Consider the following 23,796-nt stretch of genomic DNA (forward strand, 5'->3'; position numbering starts at 1 on the left):
CACTAATTATTTCCCCAGTGACTTACACCATTGTGATGAATTATCAGCACATTCACTTACTGGCAGATAAACAATATTCCGCTTTTTATTCCAGTTTGGGGGGAAAGTGTCAGGACAGAAATTTCTATCATTATGTATCTGCTGTCGTGTTCCATGCAAATAAGTGAAATATTTTTATTTATTTATTTTTAATTGGGAAAAAAGAAAAAACAAGGATCCCTGAAATGAACCAGAGGAGGCATTAATTTTGTCTTCTGCTTTTTTGTCTCTTAGGGTTTGTGGATGCGAAGTTGGTAAAATGATGGCGGCCTAGGCTGCTTTGCACATGGCTGGGAGGCAATTTACTGCAGCAGGAACCTCTCCCTAATGTCCCATATTGGTCTAATACAGATCATGAATAGTAATCGAGTAGCTTTCTAGGAGGAAAACATTCATGACCTATAGATAGAGAAGTCCTGCATCCTGCATGATTGATCCTTTGGGTTCTGACCCCCCCAACCCGGACCCTCAATGATCCAATGCTTACAACTGCAGGTTGGCTCATTCATGGCTGCGTATGCTATCGCATTGCTGAATTTCTCACTTTTAAATATACTGAGGTGATAGCAGATTGGTTGCAATAGTATGCATACCCTGGGCATTGTATTCCCTTATTTTCCTTCTCGGTACAGCCTCACATATTGGTTTCTATGTTACCTGTTTACTGATGTTGTGTGGTAGAGCGGTATTATTAGAGCCTTGTTTGGCGGGTTTAATGACTCCCTCTGTTTTGCTCATAAGTTACTTTAACCCAATGTGTTTCTGATGATTTTTTTGGCTTTGTAAATGGGATTGGCAGATGACGGGTGAACTCCAGGCCAAATTCTCGTTACAATGGCTGTTTAATCTCTTGCCTGGAAACACAGTAGCTTCATTCTCCGGCATCTGTTAAACTGACTTTTTAGTTATTTTTGTAGCAGCGTTGGATCATTTCCCCGTTCTGAGATCCTGTCTATTATTTCCAGAGTTGGTTGCAGATTTATGTGCACCCCAATTCATTACAAACATTGGAGTCACTGTGACCACCCACCCAATGTAGTGTTGGCAGAGACCCTCCTCTCGACACCTATAAATATGAATATGTCACAGTGCTTTGTCCGGATCAGCATGGACAGGTGGCATTAGTGCAGTAAGACTATCCATTGGGAACAATGGAGGCAGATGCAGCAGGAAGGAAACTGGAAGAGCATTACAGATCTTGGAGTCAATGTGACCACCCATCTAATGTAGTGTTGGCAGGGACCGTCCTCTCTACACCTATAGATATGAATATATCACAGTGCTTAGTCTGGATGAGCGCGGACAGGTGGCATTAGTGCAGTAGGACGATCCATTGGGAACAATGGAGGCAGATGCAGCAGGAAGGAAACTTGAGGAGCATTACACACCTTGGAGTCACTATTACCACCCATCTAATGTAATGTTGGCGGGGACCCTACTCTTGACACCTACATACATGAATAAGTCACAATGCTTTGTTCGGATGAGCACAGGCAGGTGGCATTAGTGCAGCAGGACAATCCAATCAGAACAACAGAGGCAGATGCAGCAGGATGGAAACTGGAGGAGCATTACACATCTTGGAGTCACTGTGACCACCCATCCAATGTAGTGTTGGCGGTGACCCTCCTCTCTACACCTATATATATGAATATATTGCAGTGCTTGGTCCGGGTGAGCACGGACAGGTGGCATTAGTGCAGTAGGACAATTCATTCGGAACAACATAGGCAGATGCAGCAGAATGGAAACTGGAGGAGCATTACAGATCTTGGATTCACTGTGACCACTCACCCAAAGTAGTGTTGGCAGAGACCCTCCTTTCAACACCTACATACATGAATATATCACAGTACCTGGTACGGATGAGCACAGATAGGTGGCATTGGTGCAGCAGGATGATCCATTTGGAACAATCGAGGCAGATGCAGCAGGATGGAAACTGGAGGAGCAGAACTGGAATCATGGGAACCCATGAAGCTACGACATCTGCTATTTGAAACCTTGGATAGTGACATAGCAGACACGACTCAGCGGCGAGGAACCAGAGATGCAAAACAGAATTACACAAAGGTCCAGTAAAATAGTTGAGTCCAAGGCAGCACTGGAACAGCGACTAGGCAGGGTTACCCTGTGATAAAGCAGAGCTTAGTTTGTCACAGAGTCCAGGCAGATTTAGCCAATGATGTAGAAGCATTACTCAGTAATGTAGCAAAGATAAGTTTGGAAGCTGGAAGGAAATCCATGGTAGCGGCGTGGTCACTGAATCCCTGAATACTTCCCATTAGACCCACAAATTTGACATCACAGGAGCGCACCAGATTGCCATGGTCCGCTGACACGCAGAAGAGCAAAGTGATCCGAATGGAGGATGCCAAGCCCGGCACTGGAGCCAGGACTGATGAGTAACATTAGTAAATTAGGAACTGGTATGTTAGCAGCAGTATATTCTCACTTATCGGTAGTTGAGGATTTATTTCTCTGATATAGAGCTTTAAATCCACCTCCCATAGGCATAGAACAATTTATAAACTTCAGCAACCATTAGGGAGAGGGTTACCCAGCAATATAGCAGAGCTGGCTTTGTCATAGAGTCCAGGCATGCAGTTTATACAATAATAAAACAGTTTGCAGTGAGCTCCCTCTAGTGGTGGCGGAAGGCAGTCAGTATTTTTACATGAAGTCAGGCAATTTTTCATTTTTTTTTCTGGTGCAGAAAAAAATTAACTTTGCCCTTTGTGTGCTCTTCTTGTCACTTGTCTCTCTGAGACTTTATGACATATAATTGTATAAATTTTTGAGTTTTTGAGTTAAACCAGTTTATAAGCAAAGGGATCGTGTGGGACTGTCACACTTCTGTGATCAAATGTATTTAGTCTTGAGTGGAATATTATCCAACTTTTGTGACCCCTGGTGTAAGAGAAATGCTGTGTTCAGATCCTCTGCAGCGCCACCTTAGGGGAAATGAGGAATTGCAGTTATCATAAAAATCAATGTAGTGCATGTGTATGTAGAGATGTTATCAATGGAGCAATTCTTATATTATACTGTGCAGAGGAATTACTTTTTAAGCGATTTTAATCCAAAAAATGGAAAGACAATCAATGGAAGATATAATAAATATTCCGATCCCATCCGGTTAGTAAAGCCGGCAGCTACTTCATTCTCAGTTCTCGCTGCTCTGGTTTTATAGATCTTATCACCTTATGACTTCAGGATCAGACTACACGGGGTTTGATTGTGGTCTGTAACCATGGAGAAACATAGGTTTTCATGGGAGCTGTGTACATAAAGTGGTAGGAGGTTTTATCAAAGACTGTATGCAAAGTTCTCTTATTCTTGATTTAGATTTTTTTTTAATAGATGAGCTGAAACAATAAAAATAAAAAAAATGGTTGCAAATGTATATATTCCCCCTTAAAGGTAGTGGGGTGGTACCAACTTAGGAAGTCCGCCCCATTCATGGGATCGATGGGGGACCTTCATCTGTGGATAGGAAACATCTTGCTAAATTGCGGCGTCCGTGTTGCGTCGCTATGTCAAGATAACCTAGTTTGATCAAAGATTTGACTGATAACAGAGAGCAAAAGCGTGTCATTTTTTTTTTTTACATAGTTTTTATTTGTTTGTTTTCCAGACGCCGCTGCTTTCCAAGGCTGAGAAACAGTCACAGGGACAATTGCTTGCAACCAGCGTAAGGTGGGGACAGACTCCCATCAACCAGTCTACGCCATGGGATACTGAGGAGCCCCCATCTAAGCAGATGAGGAAAGGCGAAAACCCAGGTAAGCCTGGAAAGTAAGCGGTATGCCGGTATATATAACTGCAAGACTTCCTACATTATGGAATTGCTATTTAAGCAGTTGCAATATTATGGTAGAGACTTCTAGACTTGTGACTCCATTTTTAAGACTGTATGGACTATGGGAATGTCCAGGCTTGGGGTACAAGTCTGCAGTTACTCTACGTGACTGCAGACATCGGAATCCTCACAGCGTGCACAGTGTACGCTGTCAGGATTCTCCAGTGCCAGGAGCGGGTGGTCATGTCACTGCAAGTTTGCATTCTTCCGGCCACATTCCGACTAGACTTGCTCAATTCACTGGTATTGATGAAGTCCGCACACGTCTAGTCGGCATGTGACCGCGCGGATGCAAATCACGGCGCCAACACCGGAGAATCCTGACAACGCTCACATCACATGCTGCGAGGATTCACAAGTTGGACCATCCCTTTAAGTATTTGCAGCAGACATTACCATTTTATGGTAAAATACACTTTTTTTTTTCTTCTTCATTTGAATGGTTGGAAAACTCTGTAATAAACCTGAAGGAATTGACCTGAATCTGCTTTAAATCTACAAGGAAAAAAAAAAAAAAGCACGAGATTTCAGAAATCTCATTCCCTTTATTGGCGCAGTAAGATACTGCATTTTTTTTTGCTGCAAAAACGCAACGTGTGAACAAGCCCTAAGCGTTACCAATTCATCATGGAATTGCTAGTTGAGTATTTCCCTTAATATTATAAATTATTAAGGCACCATTATTATTATTACTATTATTATTACTATTATTATTATTATTACTATTATTATTATTATTATTATTACTATTATTAGTATTATTAACAGTTTTTTTTTTTTATTCCATTTTTTAAACATATAAAAAATAAATCTACGGATGGAATTGCTATTTAAGCCATTGTTTGATAACCCTGAACTCATTATAACCCGATAATAATGGACTCGTTATAAATGAATCTGCCGCGTTTTCCGCCATATCCTTTTTGGCCTTAGGCACAGCCCATAGTGTTATATTAGGGAGTTGCTAGTCGTGCGATTGTCTGATATTATTTTTAGGTAACCTAATCCGATGCTGAAAGCGTCATTAATGTTTCTCGGCTGGTTTCGCGATGTACACCTCCAGCATGTAATTATATAAGCCAGTCATTATGGTAATTGGTGCATTATTAATGAGCGCTTCAGTGCTGCCAGTGTGCGGAGGCTTTACCCCCGAAATAGCAGCTCGGTGATTATGAGTGACATGACCGGGAGCCTCTGTGCCATCAGTGTAGGAGGTGGTGGTTGCGGGGGGCACCGTGCGATGTGTTCTCAGGCGGGATTCTGGAAGATTTGTGTTTGTAGGAGACATCAAGCCCTAGGACATAAATCCGGGGTAATGAGCGAGTGGCAGAGTGTCGCTGCTCACTTCCCCTATTGTAGGGACCCGGCTCTGTGTCATTAAGTTGTGTCATTGAACTGTCACCGCGCAGACACTTCGTCTCGGAGAAAAGTCCCATTCTCGTGTTTGCTCCCGCAATTTAATTCTTTTTTCTAATTAAGGCTCGGCATACTGTCAGACGCGGGCAGAAATCTCCCGGATTACATGTAACACCTACAGCTCCATCCCCCAGGAAGACAGAAACTTATTGCAATGCCACATTTGACTTCATGGAAGAATATTTTCCATATTATTAAAAAGAAAAAGAAAATTTTTTTTTTACAAACTGGCTCGTTCACCGGGATCATTTTTACCCATGCGAGAAAAATTTACTTTTTCGGATCTATTTTCGATCAGTTGTCCTCAGTAGGGAGAAAAACAAAACAAAAAAGTTTCTCCAACTTCTCCATTCTTGTCGTCCATGACAATCCGGTCGCACTTGGATGTCATCCGAGTTCAGTCTGATTTTGTCATGGGCCCGTAGACTATGCATTTCCAAAATTGATATTTTCCACAGACCTCTCAGCCTGAAGAAAAAGAAAAATCGGACATGTGAACGGCCCCCCGTAGATTATCATTGATACGAGTGCGATCTGTGAAAATAATGGTCAGCACTAGTATAAGAACAAATGACGTGTGAATAAGCTCTTATATGGGATCTGAGGGGTAACATTTATCCTTGTGGAGAGTGACAAGCCAAGCCTGGCATGTCAGAGTGAGGAGACTTATAGGCCATGCATAGCATATACATGGCGTATAAGTCTCCTCACTCTGACATTCCACACCTGGCTTGTCACTCTCCACAAGGAGAAATGTTACCCCTTACATCCCAGTCTTAAGCCTCTCACCCAGCCAAACCAGATCTCATACTTTGCACTGATGAGGGGCAATACCTTGAAACACTGTGTCTGCAAATTGAGATCTTAAGTCATATTGCAAGGCTCGTTAAAGGCTCGATATTGACTTTTAGGATCACTACTTCCAACAGGTGGCATCAGTGTCATACCTTCTAATTTTCCATTTGTTTAGTGTGAAAAAAAATTCAGTTTCTATGAACCATTTTAATTAGAGAGATCAATGTTCTGTTAATGGAAACAGTCAGCAAGCTTGTTTACAGCCCTCCCTCTCCCATCGGATTAGGTGCAAAGTAAAATACAGTTTTTACAACATTTTTGACATTCCCAGAGTGTAAAGCGCTAAATCAAGATCTGTGCAGACATTGAACCAGCAAGGGCTGCTGGGAGATTTGAGCTCTGAGGCCTGTAAAGTTCTGAACGTGGCTGTGAATTGCTATACAGGAGGCGAGGGCAGAACTATTGGGAGTGCAGATTGTAGTTGCACATGGGCCCTGGAGTCTGAGATGGGAAAAAAGAAGCCTCTGCCCCCAATAACAAGACCAATACATTATACAGTAGTAGGTGGGGGGTTGTTATATTTTTGTATTGGGCCCAGAATCTGCAAGCAACTGCACACTTCTGACAAGCAGGCAAACTTCATGAGACAAAGACTCATTCATGATTGAACTTCACTTTGGCCCCTTCATAAACATCTGCTCATTCTCAACTTTTGGAGTCCAGTGGGCGGTCCTCATCAGGCAGTCCACTATCTGTTTTTGCGCATTTTTACTAGGAAAGCTGTCAATCACTGCTTAGGACCGCCCACTGGACTACTAAGCCCAGAGTCACCTAGGTTAAAATGAATAAAACATAAGTTGTGCTAAATTTCTTCCCCCAAACCTAGGTATCAATATATTCATCCTCTCCTCCTCGCAATATAAACTGCACTTTTTACACGACGGGCTCCCGTTAGGCTGGGGACACACTAGCGTATAAAAAATTGGTCCGATGTTGATCAAGAAAAGTAGGACGAGTGCCGTGTGACTAGAATGCAATTTTTATCAAGTAGCATCTGTCTGACATCGGTCTGACATTCGTGTGAGATGCGTATGCAATCCGTATGCAATGTGTTTTTAACATCAGCTTTTACATACAGTAATTCTCTGTCATTTAAAGCTAGCTCTCTAAGTAATAAAACAATCTTACGTACAGATATAGATCGATAGATAGAATAAAAAGGATATATGTCCTGTAGATATTTAATGTCACAATCCTCCTGCATATAATAATCTAGCCCCCTTAAGTGCCTTTCATGTGGCACTAAAGGGTGTTTGGGCAAATTTAAGGTATTAAATAAATAATTTTAAAAAATGATGTGGTATTCCCCTTATTATTATTAACCAGCTGAGTGAAAGCAGACAGTTGAGAGCTGGTGTTATTATTCTGGGAAGGGGATAATATCCATGGAGCTTACCAGACTATTAATATCATCTTGCAGCTCTCTGCGTAACCTTTACTGGTTATTAAAAAGGGGCGACACCCCCCAAAAAAAAATGGTGTGGGATCAACCTTATTTTTATTAACCAGCTGAGAGGAAGCTGACAGCAGAGAGCTGGTCTTAATCGTCTTGGAAGGGGTAATAAAAATGGAGCTTCCCAGGCTATTAATATCAGCTGACAGCTGTGTGCATAGCATTTACTGGTTATTAAAAAGGGGGAGCAAAAAATGATGTGGGGTCTCCCTTATCTATATATATAATTGTCTAAGGGTTTTTCCGTCTGTCTGTCTGTCTGTCTGTCCTGGAAATCCCGCGTCTCTGATTGGTCGAGGCCTCGACCAATCAGCGACGGGCACAGTATCGACGTAGATGTCATAATGGTTGCCATGGCGACGAAGATGTCATAAAGGTTGCCTCGACCAATCAACGATGGACACAGTCTGCCGCGAATTCTGGAATCATCATTGTCCATATACTACGGGGACATGCATATTCTAGAATACCCGATGCATTAGAATCGGGCCACAGTCTAGTCTTTAATAATCAGCAAAGACTAAGCAGACAGCTGCGGGCTGATATTTAAAGTCTGGGAAGGACCATAGATATTGACCCCCTCCAAGACTAATAACACTCAGCTGCCCCAGAAATGGATCAATGTGCCAATTCTAGCGCTTAGCCATGGCTTTTACCGATTGCCCTGGTGAATTGGCAGTCGGGGTAATGGTTTTGGGGTTGACATCAGCTTTGTAATGTCAGCTGACATCAAGCCCAGGGGTTAGTAATGGAGAGGCTTCTATAAGATGCCCCATTACTAACCCCGTAAGTTTAAAGCAAAAACCACACACAGAGAGAAAAGTCCTTTATTTGTAAATAGTACTCTCGACAGTTACCCTATTTTACCCATTAAATACCATCAAAAGAAAAAGTAATCCATAGGGCCCATCATAATCCATGATCTGGGCATCCCGCGACGATACCCGACGTTACTGCTCACCACGGCAGCCGGAACACTGAGAGGAGTGTGAGAATCCTAGAATCCCAGAATGTTAGAGTTGGAAGGGACCTCCAGGGTCATCGTGTCCAACCCTCTGCTCAATGCAGGATTCACTAAACCATCTCTGATAGATGTCTGTCCAGCCTCTGAAGACTTCCATCGGAGGAGAACTCACCACCTCTCGTGGCCGCCTGTTCCACTCATTGATCACCTTCACTGTCAAAAAGTTTTTTCTAATATCTAATCTGCACCTTGTCCCTTTCACTTTCATTCCATTGCTTCTTGTGTTTCCATGAGCAAATGAGAGAACCCGGCTGCAGTGATGAACGGTGATGTCAATATGGTTACCACAGGTCAAAGACAGCGGTTCTCACAGCAACCTCTGTGTGAGCCCCCAGCTGTGAACTGGTTTAACCTTATTTGTGGCACCTAATATCACCGTGACATCCAAAAATAATGTCACCATACAGTACAGAAAGAATGTCACCATACAGTACAGTAATAATATCACGACATACAGAAAGAATGTCACCATACAGTACAGGGATAATACAAGCATACAGTACAGGGATAATGTTACCTTACAGTACAGAAATAATCATACCATACAGTACAGAAATAATGTCACCTTACAGTACAGAAATAATATCACTATACAGTACGGGAATATTACCACCATACAGTACAGGAATAATATCACCATGTCATACAGAAATTATGTCACTATACAGTACAGGAATAATGCCACCATATAGTGCAGAAATAATGTCTCTATCCAGTACGGGAATATTACCACCATACAGTACAAAATAATATCACCATGTCATACTGAAATAATGTCACCATACAGTACAGGAATAATGCCACCATATAGTACAGAAATAATGTCACTATACAGTACAGGAATAATGCCACCATATAGTACAGAAATAATGTCACTATACAGTACAGGAATAATATCACCATATAGTACAGAAATAATGTCACCATACAGTAGAGGAATATTACCACCATACAGTACAGAAATAATGTCACCATAGAGTAGAGGAATATTACCACCATACAGTACAGAAATAATGTCACCTTACAGTACAGAAATAATGTCACTATACAGTACGGGAATATTACCACCATACAGTACAGGAATAATATCACCATGTCATACAGAAATAATGTCACTATACAGTACAGGAATAATGCCACCATATAGTGCAGAAATAATGTCACTATCCAGTACGGGAATATTACCACCATACTGTACAAAATAATATCACCATGTCATACTGAAATAATGTCACCATACAGTACAGGAATAATGCCACCATATAGTACAGAAATAATGTCACTATACAGTACAGGAATAATGCCACCATATAGTACAGAAATAATGTCACTATACAGTACAGGAATAATGCCACCATATAGTGCAGGAATAATGTCACCATTCAGTACAAGAATAATGCCACCATATAGTGCAGGAATAATGTCACTATACAGTACAGGAATATTACCACCATACAGTACAGGAATAATATCACCATGTTATACAGAAATAATGTCACTATACAGTACAGGAATAATGCCACCATATAGTGCAGAAATAATGTCACCATACAGTACAGGAATAATGCCACCATATAGTACAGGAATAATGTCACTATACAGTACAGGAATAATATTACCATACAGTAAAGGTATGATATCATCATGCAGTACTGTAATGATACCTCCATGCAGAATTGAAATAATATCAACATCGCTAAAATAATACTGCCTTACAGTGCTGAAAAAAAGGCCAAAAAATAGTGCTGAAATACCACCATTACAGAAATAATGCCACCATGCGAAAGGGATATTACCATACAGTAAAGGAATAATACCACCACACAGTGCTAAAATAATACCTAAATACAGTGCTGAAATAATACCATTATTCTGAAGAAATGCCATCATACAGTGCAGAAATTATACCCGTACATGGTACACATACAGGTGTAGCAATCCTCAACAATACTGCTGTGGCTCATATGATGGCATGTATATGCTAACTGTATAGCTCATTCACTTCCTAAAGTGGTGGTGGTGCTGTGCAAATTGCGTACACACGCTTTTTGGTGCATTAATTTTAATTTTGCCATATATGCTGTACATTTGTATGTGTGAGGCTGGCAAGCACCTCTGAGACCGACCCATCACGCTTTCCATCTGCATGGACAAGCTCTGGGCCCATGTAACTTGGGCAAAAAACGTCAAATTTTACCTTTGTAGAAAAGAATGCAACATTTGTATAAAAATGCCGAAATGTAAAATTTACCCCCATTCTTAACGCATTTTATTATTTTCCAGCTACCCCTCCATGGGCAACGACGGTCTCTGCTGGAACCCAGGCATCTCTTATAGCTCATACATATGGGATGACCCAGCCTCCTATATACAGCCAAGCAGCCAACGTCCAAGCTCCCATCATAGGCGTCACCCCCACCATCCCCCCTCACGTGGTCCCACAGGTACCACTAATGACAGCTCACTACCAGCTCCAACAGTCGCATCAACCAGCGCAACCTCTGAGCAACATGGTGGTGAACCTACAGAGCCAAACCATATACAGACACAGTCAACCCATCGCGATGTCCTCCTTGACCTGCGTTGGCCAGGTGCCTCATCCCGGCCACACGGCTATAGGCAATGGCCACATGACTTGTCCTATCCTCCCTCCACCGCCGCCTGCTCTACCTTCTGCAGCTCTTCCTAACAGCGTACCGGCTACGAATGGCCAGACCCATCAGCAGCTGCCTCACAGCCAGCCTTTGACCGCCGAAAACCCAAATGGTGTTCAGATGCTGCGAACGATTGGAATGGGAAAGTATGAATTCACAGATCCTTGGTATCCTAAAGGTAAGCCGTCACACCGCTTCCTCTCTTTCCTCCCTCTTGATCCGATTCTGGTTGAACACTGTGTGATTTGCGATTGACACCAAGTTGCAGGCTCAAGTGAAGGTCGCGGAAGAAGATCTTTCATCCCTGACGGGTGTAAGCTCGGAGTTCTCCACCGCTTTCTTCGTCTGTGGCCTTGCAGAAGTGGTTATGAATTAAATATGAACACACACAAAAAAAAAGAGAGAAAAGCAATTCTCCCGACGTAAAACAAAACTCGGATCTCGTCTCATTTCCCGGTGACACCTACTGAGTTTTGCTAGAAAATGGTTGAGTAGAATCCCTACCGTCTGATTTCTATAGCCGGAGCTGACGTGCCCTCTCTCCAGGTGTCCCACTGAAATGCATCAGTTTTCGGTTGTATTTTTGGTCTTCATCTAAAGTAACATCCGGGTCCCAAAGCTCCGGCCTTTTTTTTTTAATAATGCATGATCTGCAAATGTGCCTTTTCCAGAACAAGCAGCGATACAAAGGCCGGAGGCTCGGCGGGATGCTAACGAGTCCACAGTCCAAATTCATAAAACAGAAATCTCTTTACATTTCACATGACTCGACAGATTCCCCGAGAATTAAATTTGCTCTAACGAGGGTCTCATCTGCTCTTGATTTATGAATCCTCCCCGCACCACCACCGTCGTCTCGATGGGTAACGCTATAAGACGACATTACATTCTGGGGTTGTATATCAGGTTTTATTTTCACCGCAGGATAGTCCTTGTAAGTAATGCTTATGGTATAACGGCCCTCCACCGGGGGATCATATATTTATGGCTGTGAAGGTACAGCATTACAGTGGGAAACTATGAGCAAAATAGCAAAATTGATGAGGAAGGGTGGACGTAAAAGAAAAATCCAAAGTCATCACGGGTCTTTGTAAATATAGAGTCGTGATAAATAGGAGCAGGGTGATCATGGGAGTCAAACACAAAGTTGCGGCAGTTTTTTTTTTGGATGTGTAAACTCATTATGACCTAGGGAGAAGAGTCAAGGCCACCATGCATATTTGGTTAATGTCGGTAAAACCTTCTGAGATAGGTCTGATGTGTGTGATGGCCTACCAAATCTCCACCAAGAGAGGACATCGGAGGAAAAAAATATCCGGTTTGTCAGATTTCCGATGGCCAATCTTTTTGAGGAGTTTAGCAGCAGCTCTCTCATAGAGAACACAAGAGGCTGAGCGTGCACGAGTATGGGCGAATCGAGAGACTTTGCAGTCAGCCAAAGGATCATGTAGCAGACAGCTATCTATTATTATTTAAGTAAATCGATTTTTTTTAACCAAATGTTAAGATTGTCTCTTTTTAACCGGATGAGGGCCACTAACTTTTTTAAAATGAAAGGGGTATTCCCACCTATATTCCAGAGGATCTGCTTAAAAAGTCTTAATTGATTAGGTTCCACCTTCCCAATCCAAGCCTATTTCCATAAAGTTTGCACAACTGCCATGGAAATGAATGGAGAGAAGCTCGTGAGCATCCAGAAACCTCTCCATTCTTCGTCTTACTGGTTAGGCTGGTGGGAGGAAGGTCTATGGACCCCTGTTCTAGTTAGTTTCACTAAATCAAAAAGCAGCATATGTTTTTTTTTTCTATGAGGAAAAACACCTGGCTTGTTGGGGTTCATTTACAGAAAAAGGGGGCTCCAAGAAAGTGAGCAAATCTCCGTAGCATCACCAAAGGCTTTTAGGAGAACAGCACTTCCAGAAAGTTTCTTGTGGTTGCTGCCCTCATCAGAAGACATCTGCATACACATTCAGGGGGCCTGGAATTGGCAAGGTGGGGGTGACCTTAAAAAAGGGTAACATTTTACGTCCAATGATAGATTTCTTAGATGCCCGATCCTGATCGTGTGTTCACATTCTCGCAGTATCTAGCATTCAGGGCCTGAGTTCCTGTGGAGGTGCCCATTGTTTGTGGGCATTAGGAACCCTTGATAATTTCCACCTTATCTCACGAGAAAAAGTGGACTAGCAACTGCCAGAACCTCCTCTCACAAGATGGGATTTTGGAGGAAAAACATCAAAATTGGGGACTAATTTAGTATTTTTGGTCTCATTTGGATAGGTTCAAGTAACAAGTGAGGGTCCAATCATCTAAAAACAAACTTACCATCTGTATACACATGTTTCCACATACATAGAGTCAGTTCTTCGGAGCACATGGTGTCATGTAGAGGCTGAAATTCTGATACTTTACTCCCACTGATTCCCAGACTCCTTTGTCTACACTGCCTCTGCTTCTTCTGTGAAAAGACATGGGCATGAAAGCATGGTCGAGCTCTTGAGTACAGAATGCCATCGCTCGTGTGGTACTCAGACCACTCGCGCCGACTGCCGTCCTTTCTTCTCTCGAGAGCTGGCCTTGCATTATAATAAGATCTTTTTTGAGAAGGGCTGGAGGTTCCATCTCATTAAATCCCTGAGTCTTTCAATTTCATTGTCTGGCTTAACACGCAAGTCTTGGCAAAGTTCATGAGCAATTATTGTATGATGTCCAGCGAGGAGAACGCGCTCGGGCCAATCACCGCGGAGTGGAAACAGATATTTTTAGAGTTCATTAGTGCACTTATTTAAATTCCGCATTTGTTTTCTTTAATTACAGATCTACCGGCCCTTCCAAAGGGGAATCATTCTCATTTGCATGTGGAAATGTACTGTGCGTTCTTTATTAACCTTTGCTTGCTACCCTCCAAGAACATGAAAATTTTCACAAATTTTTCATTTGCAACAGGTCATGTTGTCTTCTCATACGGGTGACGGTTTCATTTAATTCATCGTGCGAGCGGGTATACTGTTTAATTATCGTGCCATTGTAAGTGCGGCCGGGATATTGGAATTCATGAGTCGTGAAGCTTTGTTAATTATTTTGTACATCGAGATTTGCAACCCTCTTTGTCATTATATGTGGGATTGGATTGTATTAAGAGCGGAGGTTTTTATTTGTGCCGGAGACACATATCATACGCTATACAACCACGGTATATTAGTTCCATATTGTTATATCCCCGACCTGGACCTCTTCCAGTGACTTCTTCTATCACCAAGTGGCGCTGTATTCACCCTGTGATGGAGAAAACCTCAGGTGTCTCCAGCACCACGGTAGGTGGTCAATGGGACAGCACCACACCCTATTTAAACTCCCGAAATAGTGTTATTGCTTGGATGTATCCCCATACTGTTATGCTGTTACCTGTTGTGTTAATCCGGATCTTGAACTGGCTTGTGATCTTGACTATATTAGCCTCTGTGATCCCTCCGGATTTTGACCTCAACTAACTGACTCCTTGTATTGACTGACCTCTTGGTACCCGACCCCGGCTTTTCCTTTCTTTCTGATTCTGGCCCTGTTGTTTTCTCTTCGGATACTGACTTGATTTACTTTTTCCTGTCTTTGCTTTAAGCTTCCTCTTTTGGCCAACAGCTACTCCGTAGATGCAATTTTGGGGCCCCATTGTAAATCCAAATCCCTATATGAGGGTTAAAGGGTGACGGAAGAGTTAACTCTGGAACCTGATAGATTGAGTGGCTAGCGCCATGTCTGTCCATGGTAGGCTTGTTTAACTGACGGTCTCTGAAAAAAAAAGTCTCATTCCAAAATCATTCCCACAAGTACAAATTCCCCTTTCATGCCTTACGTTTCCTCGTGGCTCAAGATATCCGAATATCCTGTCAACAGTTAGTTCTCCCAGATGTACTTGATCAAGAAGTTTCAAAATTGCATTGATAGAGTCCTTAAAGGAACTCTTGTAAAGATAAGTCAACCCATACCTCTGTTTTGATAATCTGTGGCTTCATCGATTAATCCACGTTTTTATCAATACACAAATGAGGCAACAAGTGCTTTTGGTGTAATGGAGCACTTCCCGAGCTTATGCTTTCCCAACTCAAGTTCCCACTTTGCTGCTTGACGGACAGTTCCCTGGCTTAACATCAAGCGCTCGAAAAGAAAATCTTGCGTCAGTCAAGCAGCAAGGCGGCGAATTGAGTTGGGGAGGAAGAGACATGGGAAGTGCTCCCTCACACCCAGAGCACTTGCAGACTCATTTGCATATGGATAACACCATGGATTATTCCATTATGGAACTTGATAAAGTAAGGTATGGATCAGCTTACCTTTTCAAATAATTTAAGGGTGCACCCTGGTGAAAGATTACCTTTAATGACAGCACAGAACAAAGATCAAGAGGAAGTGGATTTATCAGGCGAGTAATGGATCTTTTATTATTTGATGCCATTTTTTGCTCTTTCGCATAATTTCTTCAGATATCACAAATACCTACAAAGCAAGAAAGGAATATTTTTTGTTACCCTATGGCGGTATTATTTAAACACTGTTGGCAACGATATTTTGATATCATAAAGCCATTGTCTAGTGATATTATTTGGGCACTCTATAGTGGTATCTTTTATTCAACATTTGGCAGCTACCAGTAGTGTTTTGGGGTTATTTAGGAAACTGTTTGGACACTTTATGGTGATATGTTGTTAGTAAGTACTTTATATTTTGGTACTGTTTGGCAGTATTATACAGCCATTGTCTAGTGGTCTTTTTTGGGCATCTCTAATATTATTTGTTCACTTTTTTGGCAGTATTATACAATACAGACACGGGTTTTTTTCAGGCTGATTTTGCTGCAGAAACCTACTGAAAAAAAACTATTTAAAAAAATGTTCAAAAGAATGAACAAATGCAAAATGGTAGTTTTTTTTGTACCATTGTAATTTTTCTCCTATTTTTTGAAGCTTGTTACTACATTGTGGCTGTCACAGTTTATCATTTACATGTAGTTTGCGTTCCATCCTTAAAGAAAAAGGCAAAGGTCGCCATATGGCTGTACCTGTGAGTGGCCCTTTAGGAGGTTTTCTGGTGGTTAGAATGTTTAAGTGATCCTTAAAAAAGGCAAAGGTCACCATGTGGCTGTACGTGTGAGTAACCCTTAATAATAATAATTTATAATTTTTATTTATATAGCGCCAACATATTCCGCAGCACTTTACAATTAAGCGGGGACATGTACAGACAATAAATTCAGTACAAGTTAAGACAATTTAAACAGTGACATTAGGAGTGAGGTCCCTGCTCGCAAGCTTACAATCTACAAGGAAATGGGGGGACACAATAGGTGAAAAGTGCTCGTTATTTCAGGTCTGGCAATTATAATACATAGGGATTTTCATACAAAGCTGCATGATCCGGTCATCAGCCCGTGTGTTTAAGTGCAATAGTCAAGTATCAAGTGCAGTTATCATGTGCATGGAGGGTGTGGAGACAGATGAATAGTAGGGTGCAGATTCAGAGTAATATTTGGAAGGAGGGAACAGGGCAAAGTTAGTTTACTGAGTAGTTGATGTGGTAGGTTTGTTTGAAGAGATGGGTTTTTAGAGCGCGCTTGAATAGGTCGGGGCTAGGTATCAGTCTGATCGTCTAGGGAAGTGCATTCCAGGGAGCTGGCGCAGCACGAGAGAAGACTTGGAGACGGAGGTGCGAGGTTCGGATTACAGGGGATGTTAGTCTTAGGACGTTTGTAGAACAGAGGGCACGTGTAGGGCGATAGAGATGAGAGAGGAGATATAAGGCGGTGCAGAACTGTGGAGGGCTTTGTCGGTGAGAGAGATGAGTTTATACTGGACCCTGTAGCGAATGGGTAGCCAGTGTAATGACTGGCACAAGATGGAGGCATCAGTGAAGCAGCTGGACAGAAATATGACCCTGGCTGCCGCATTCAAGATGGATTGAAGAGGAGAAAGTTTGGTAAGAGGGAGACCGATCAGAAGAGAGTTGCAGTAGTCCAGACGAGAATGAATAAGAGCGACAGTAAGAGTCTTAGCAGTTTCAAAGGTGAGAAAAGGTCGGATTCTGGAGATATTTTTAAGATGCAGGTGACAAGAGAGAGTGAGTGATCGGATATAGGGAGTAAAGGAAAGTTCGGTGTTGAATGTGACCCCAAGACAGCGGGCATGCTGCTTGGGAGTTATGGTTGAACCCTCCAGGGTAATTTCGATGTTGGGTAGAGTGAGGTTAGTAGAAGGGAGAAACACAAGAAGTTCTGTTTTGGAGAGATTTAGTTTCAGATAGAGGGAGGACATGATGTTAGAGACAGCAGACAGACAATCCTTGGTATTTTGAATTAGGGTAGGGGTGATGTCAGGGGAAGAAGTGTATAATTGGGTGTTGTCAGCATAGAGATGATACTGGAACCCAAATCTGCTGATTGTTTGTCCAATAGGGGCCGTGTATAGAGAGAAGAGGAGGGACCTGGGACTGAGCCCTGCGGAACCCCGATAGTAAGGGGACGAGGAGAGGAAGAGGAGCCGGCAAAAGATACAGTGAAGTAGCGGTCAGAGAGGTAGGAGGAGAACCAGGAGAGGGCTGTGTCCTTGAGGCCTATGGAGCAGAGCATAGTGAGGAGGAGCTAGTGATCAGTCTCAAATGCGGCAGAGAGATCCAGGAGAATCCACAGGGAGCAATGACCTTTGGATTTAGCTGTTATTAGACCATTAGAGACTTTAGTGAGGGCAGTTTCAGTGGAGTGTAAAGAGCGGAAACCAGATTGTAAGGGGTCGAGAAGAGAGTTATCTGAGAGATAGCGGATTAGACAGAAGTGGACCAAGCGTTCCAGGATTTTAGAGATAAAGGAAAGGTTAGAGACAGGTCTGTAGTTAGCAGTACAGTTCTGGTCCAGGGATGGCTTTTTAAGTAAAGGGGTTATGATGGCATGTTTAAATGAGGAGGGAAAGATACCTGAAGAAAGAGAGAGGTTAAATATTTTAGTCAAGTGAGCGGTGACCACTGGTGAGAGAGACTGCAGGAGAGGTGAAGGAATGGGGTCACTGTTGCAGGTTGTAGGCCAAGCAGAAGCGAGGAGCTTGGAGACTTCTTCTTCTGAAACAGGCTCAAAGATGTCTAGTGAGCTTGAGGTGCGGCAGGGAAGGGGATCCAGGCACTGAGGAGATTGGGCTGAGATATCCTGATGGATGTAGTTGATTTTTTCTAGGAAATAAGTGGCCAGATCTTCACCGCTGAGGTTGGTCATGGGGGCCTGTACTTTAGGTTTTCAGGTGGTTAGCATGTATAAGTGATCCTTAAAAAAAGGCAAAGGTCACCATGTGGTTGTACCTATGAGTAACCCTTTAGGAGGTTTTCTGGTGGTTAGCATGTATAAATGATAGACAGAGGCGTCATCGTTCAGTGCCATGAGCAGCGAGGTTGGCGACATAAGGTAGCGACGTGCCGGAGATGGGAACTTTTGCAGCACAGAACATTGTGACAGCGCTGGGATTTCAGCGTGATTTCAAAGCGAAGCCTCTAGACACAGAGACAGCGAGCGCCTCACACACACACACACACACGTCGGGAAGCATCGCTGCAGAATATATTGGAGAGCACGTCGCTATAATGAGACTGTCAGTCTGACTATTCTCTGCTTCAAGGGCGTTAATTATTTGTGAAATAGGCTGCCTCAATCCTGAAGGGAAGAAGAGATCATGGAGTAATGACTCCGACTCATAAAATACAATAACACATATTTCCATCCATAGGGAAAAGCGGTAAAATGAGTTTTCTTTCTGTCTTCTCCGTAATATTTACACCATCGTAGCGCCATAATAATTAGTCTGTAGGCGACGCTCACTTAATTGTCCCTCCCGTCGCCTACATTGCTTGTGAAACCAGATATAATAATAATGCTGCTGAAATCTGTTTCCGGGAAAGCTGGGTGACTATCGGAATATAACTAGGTCAAGACAGAAGTCCAAAAAAGCAGAGTAGTCATCCCCGTAGTTGCCATATTGAACGATTATTAGAGCTTGTTCACACATTGTATTTTTCCATGCGGGAAAAAAAAAGCAAAAGCAGTGTTTTACAGTAATAGGGAACTGAATAAAATTTCACATTGCATTTTTTTGTAATCTATCATTTTTTATTACAGTTTTTCCCCATTGAGAAAAAAATGCAAAAAAATGTGTAATTTCAGCATCGGTTTTCTGGCCATAGTCTGCTGTTTTCATGAATATAAAGGCTAAGTGTGAACAGATTCTGCATTTTTTTATTCTTTGAGTAAAGTTAGACAATTTGTGCAATAGACTTTTTAGATCAATCCTTATGGTGTTCAGGATCTTTCTTGCTGCCATTGAATAGAAACATTAGTTGATAATTTTATGGGATAACAGTCAGTCCAGGTTGTGTAATGGAGGGCCCCAAATCTCATGTGATGGTATCGGGGTCTGAGACCACCTAGAGGAATGATGGCAGCAGCAGCGCAGGCAAGGAAAGAGTGAATAGTATCTGCGATTATCCCCCTCACTGTGATGGATGAATATATATACACTAGATGGTGGCCCGATTCTAACGCATCGGGTATTCTAGAATATGCATGTCCACGTAGTATATTGCCCAGTCACATAGTATATTGCCCAGCCACGTAGTATAATGCTCCATGCAGTTCTTTATGGCCCCATAGATGCCCCATATAATGCCCCATATATTGCTCCATGCAGTTATGGCCCCATAGATGCCCCATATAATGCTCCATGCAGTTATGGCCCCATGGATGTCCCATGTAATGCTCCATGCAGTTATGGCCCCATAGATGGCCCATATAATGCTCCATGCAGTTATGGCCCCATAGATGCCCCATATAATGCTCCATGCAGTTATGGCCCCATAGATGGCCCATATAATGCTCCATGCAGTTATGGCCCCATAGATGGCCCATATAATGCTCCATGCAGTTATGGCCCCATAGATGCCCCATATAATGCTCCATGCAGTTATGGCCCCATAGATGCCCCATATAATGCTCCATGCAGTTATGGCCCCATAGATGCCCCATATAATGCTCCATGCAGTTATGGCCCCATAGATGCCCCATATAATGCTCCATGCAGTTATGGCCCCATAGATGCTACATATAATGCTCCATGCAGTTATGGCCCCATAGATGCCCCATATAATGCTCCATGCAGTTATGGCCCCATAGATGCCCCATATAATGCTCCATGCAGTTATGGCCCCATAGATGGCCCATATAATGCTCCATGCAGTTATGGCCACATAGATGCCCCATATAATGCTCCATGCAGTTATGGCCCCATAGATGCCCCATATAATGCTCCATGCAGTTATGGCCCCATAGATGGCCCATATAATGCTCCATGCAGTTCTGTATGGCCCCATATATGCCCCATATAATGCCCCATATAATGCTCCATGCAGTTATGGCCCCATAGATGCCCCATATAATTCTCCATGCAGTTATGGCCCCATAGATGTCCCATATAATGCTCCATGCAGTTATGGCCCCATAGATGCTCCATATAATGCTCCATGCAGTTATGGCCCCATAGATGGCCCATATAATGCTCCATGCAGTTATGGCCCCATAGATGCCCCATATAATGTTCCATGTAGTTATGGCCCCATAGATGCCCCATATAATGTTCCATGTAGTTATGGCCCCATAGATGCCCCATATAATGCTCCATGCAGTTATGGCCCCATAGATGCCCCATATAATGCTCCATGCAGTTCTTTATGGCCCCATAGACGCTCCATACAGCATTGTGCCACATGTAATGCTGCTGCTGCAAAAAAAAAATCACATACTCACCTCTCGCCGCTGCTCCTCAGCGTCCCGTCTCTCCGCACTGACTGTTCAGGCAGAGGGCGGGGCGCACACTAATACGTCATCGCGCCCTCTGACCTGCACAGTCACTGCAAGAGGACGGGAAGACGGAGCGGCACCCGGCGGATGGAACGCGGACAGGTGAATATGAAATACTCACCTGCTCCTGGCGCTCCTGACGCTGTCCCTGCCTGTCCCATGGTACTGCAGCTTCTTCGCACCTGCGCGAGAAGGACCTGCCACCACGTCACGGTCACATGACCGTGACGTCATGGCAGGTCCTTCTCGCGCAGGCGGAATACGGAGGGTGAGTATAGCAGGTTTTTAGTTTTTTTATTATTTTTAACATTACATTTTTTTACTATTGATGCCGCATAGGCAGCGTCAATAGTAAAAAGTTGGGGACACACAGGGTTAATAGCAGCTGTAACGGAGTGCGTTACCCGCGGCATAACGTGGTCTGTTACCGCCGACATTAACCCTGTGTGAGCGGTGACCGGAGGGGACTATGCAGGCACCGGGCACTGACTGCGGGGAGGAAGGAGCGGCCATTTTCTTCCGGACTGTGCGCGTCGCTGATTGGTCGTGGCTGTTTTGCCGCGACCAATCAGCGACTTGGATTTCCATGACAGACAGAGGCCGCGACCAATGAATATCCGTGACAGACAGACAGACAGACAGAAGGACAGATAGAAAGACGGAAGTGACCCTTAGACAATTATATAGTAGACTAGACTAGATGGTGGCCCGATTCTAACGCATCGGGTATTCTAGAATATGTATGTATATAGCAGCCACATAGTATATAGCACAGGCCACATAGTATATTGGAGCCATGTAGTATATAGCAGACAAATACTACGTGGCCTGTGCTATATACTATGTGGCTGCTATATACATGCATACATACATATTGTAGAATACCCGATGCGTTAATACAGTATAAAACAGTAGCCACGCAGTATATAACACAGCCCAAACAGTATATAACACAGCCCACGCAGTATATAGCAGCCACGCAGTATATAACACAGGCGACGTAGTATATAACACAGGCCACGCAGTATATAACTCAGAGCGCGTAGTATATAGCACAGCCCACACAGTATATAGCACAGCCCACACAGTATATAACACAGCCCAAGCAGTATGTAGTATATAACATTGCCCACATAGTATATAGCACAGCCCACGCAGTATATAGCAGCCATGTAGTATATAGCACAGCCCCCGCAGTATATCACACTGCCCATGTAGTATATAGCACAGCCCACGCAGTATATAACACAGCCCTCATAGTATTTAGCAGTGTGGGCACCATATTCCTGTTAAAAAAATTAAATTAAAAAATAGTTATATACTCACCCGCCAGGATCCAACGATACCACTAAGTCTTCTGGGTAATTTCGCAATGCATCCTGGGAACGGAAGATGGCGGCAGGAGCGTGCGCATCGTCCGACGACGGAAGGTTAGAATAGCAGGTTTTTTGTTTTTTTATTATTTTTAACATTACATCTTTTTACTATTGATGCCGCATAGGCAGCATCAATAGTAAAAAATTGGGGACACACAGGGTTAATAGCAGTGGTAATGGAGTGCGTTACCCGCGCCATAACGCGGTCCGTTACCGCTGGCATTAACCCCGTGTTTGCGGTGACTGGAGGGGAGTATGCGGGTGCCGGGCACTGACTGCAGGGGAGTAGGGAGGGACTAATCGGACTGTGCCCGTCGCTGATTGGTCGCGGCAGCCATGACAGGCAGCTGGTGAGACCAAACAGCGACGTGGGATTTCTGTGACGGAAGTTGCAGACAGAAAGACGGAAGTACCCCTTAGACAATTATATATATAGATGGAGGCCCGATGCTATCGCATGGGGAGGGGGGTTATGTCACGATGGGGGCAGGCATGCGGCGCTGCTGTTGCCTAATGGCATCCTATGATAATCTAATGACTTTTGCATCAGGGGACTCATGTGCTTGACGTCTACGCTTTTATGCATTATTTTTGTCCCAGTGTGTGAGCCTGTGAGTGTGGTGCGTACGGCGTATAGTGTGTGTGTGTGTGTGTGTGTGTGTGTGGTGCGACAGTGTTCTGCTGGTGGTACAGCACAAGAAGCTTTGTGAGTGTGCGTGAGATTGTGAGTGTGAGTTTGTGTGAGAGTGTGTGAGATTGTGTGTGAGATTGTGAGTGTGTGTGAGATTGTGTGTGAGATTGTGAGTGTGAGTGTACGTGAGATTGTAAGTGTGTGTGAGATTGTGAGTGTCAGAGTGTGTGAGATTGTGAGTGTGTGTGGTGCGTACGGCGTATAGTGCGTGAGTGTGTGTGGTGCGTACGGCGTATAGTGCGTGAGTGTGTGTGGTGCGTACGGCGTATAGTGCGTGAGTGTGTGTGGTGCGTACGGCGTATAGTGCGTGAGTGTGTGTGGCGCGACGTTGGTCCGCTGGTGGTACCGCACAATAGGTTGGTACCAGCAGCAGTTTCCATATTGAGACACCCATCACTTGTGTGTCCCAATATGGCGGTCGGTGAACTTCCTCCTCTTGGAATTCTGGGATACGGTGACATCTGGACAGAACAGGAAATGAAAACATTACAAGGCAATTATATAAATAGATACTGTGTGTGATCCACCTGCGAGGTCACTGATTATAGT

At 43.4% G+C, this 23,796-nt stretch overlaps 1 protein-coding gene across 3 annotated transcripts in view; it reads left to right on the forward strand.

Annotated features, from left to right (window-relative positions):
- Nucleotides 1–23,796, forward strand: part of KLHL29 (kelch like family member 29) — an 878,960-nt gene that overhangs the window by 572,201 nt on the left and 282,963 nt on the right. For all 3 annotated transcript variants that reach the window (XM_077291500.1, XM_077291501.1, XM_077291502.1), the window contains 2 exons: nucleotides 3,677–3,824; nucleotides 10,933–11,481. In XM_077291500.1, the coding sequence (XP_077147615.1) occupies nucleotides 3,677–3,824; nucleotides 10,933–11,481 (697 nt within the window). The remainder of the gene's footprint in view (nucleotides 1–3,676; nucleotides 3,825–10,932; nucleotides 11,482–23,796) is intronic.

The sequence above is a fragment of the Ranitomeya variabilis genome, chromosome 2, assembly GCF_051348905.1.
Source record: "Ranitomeya variabilis isolate aRanVar5 chromosome 2, aRanVar5.hap1, whole genome shotgun sequence".
Taxonomy (NCBI): domain Eukaryota; kingdom Metazoa; phylum Chordata; class Amphibia; order Anura; family Dendrobatidae; genus Ranitomeya; species Ranitomeya variabilis.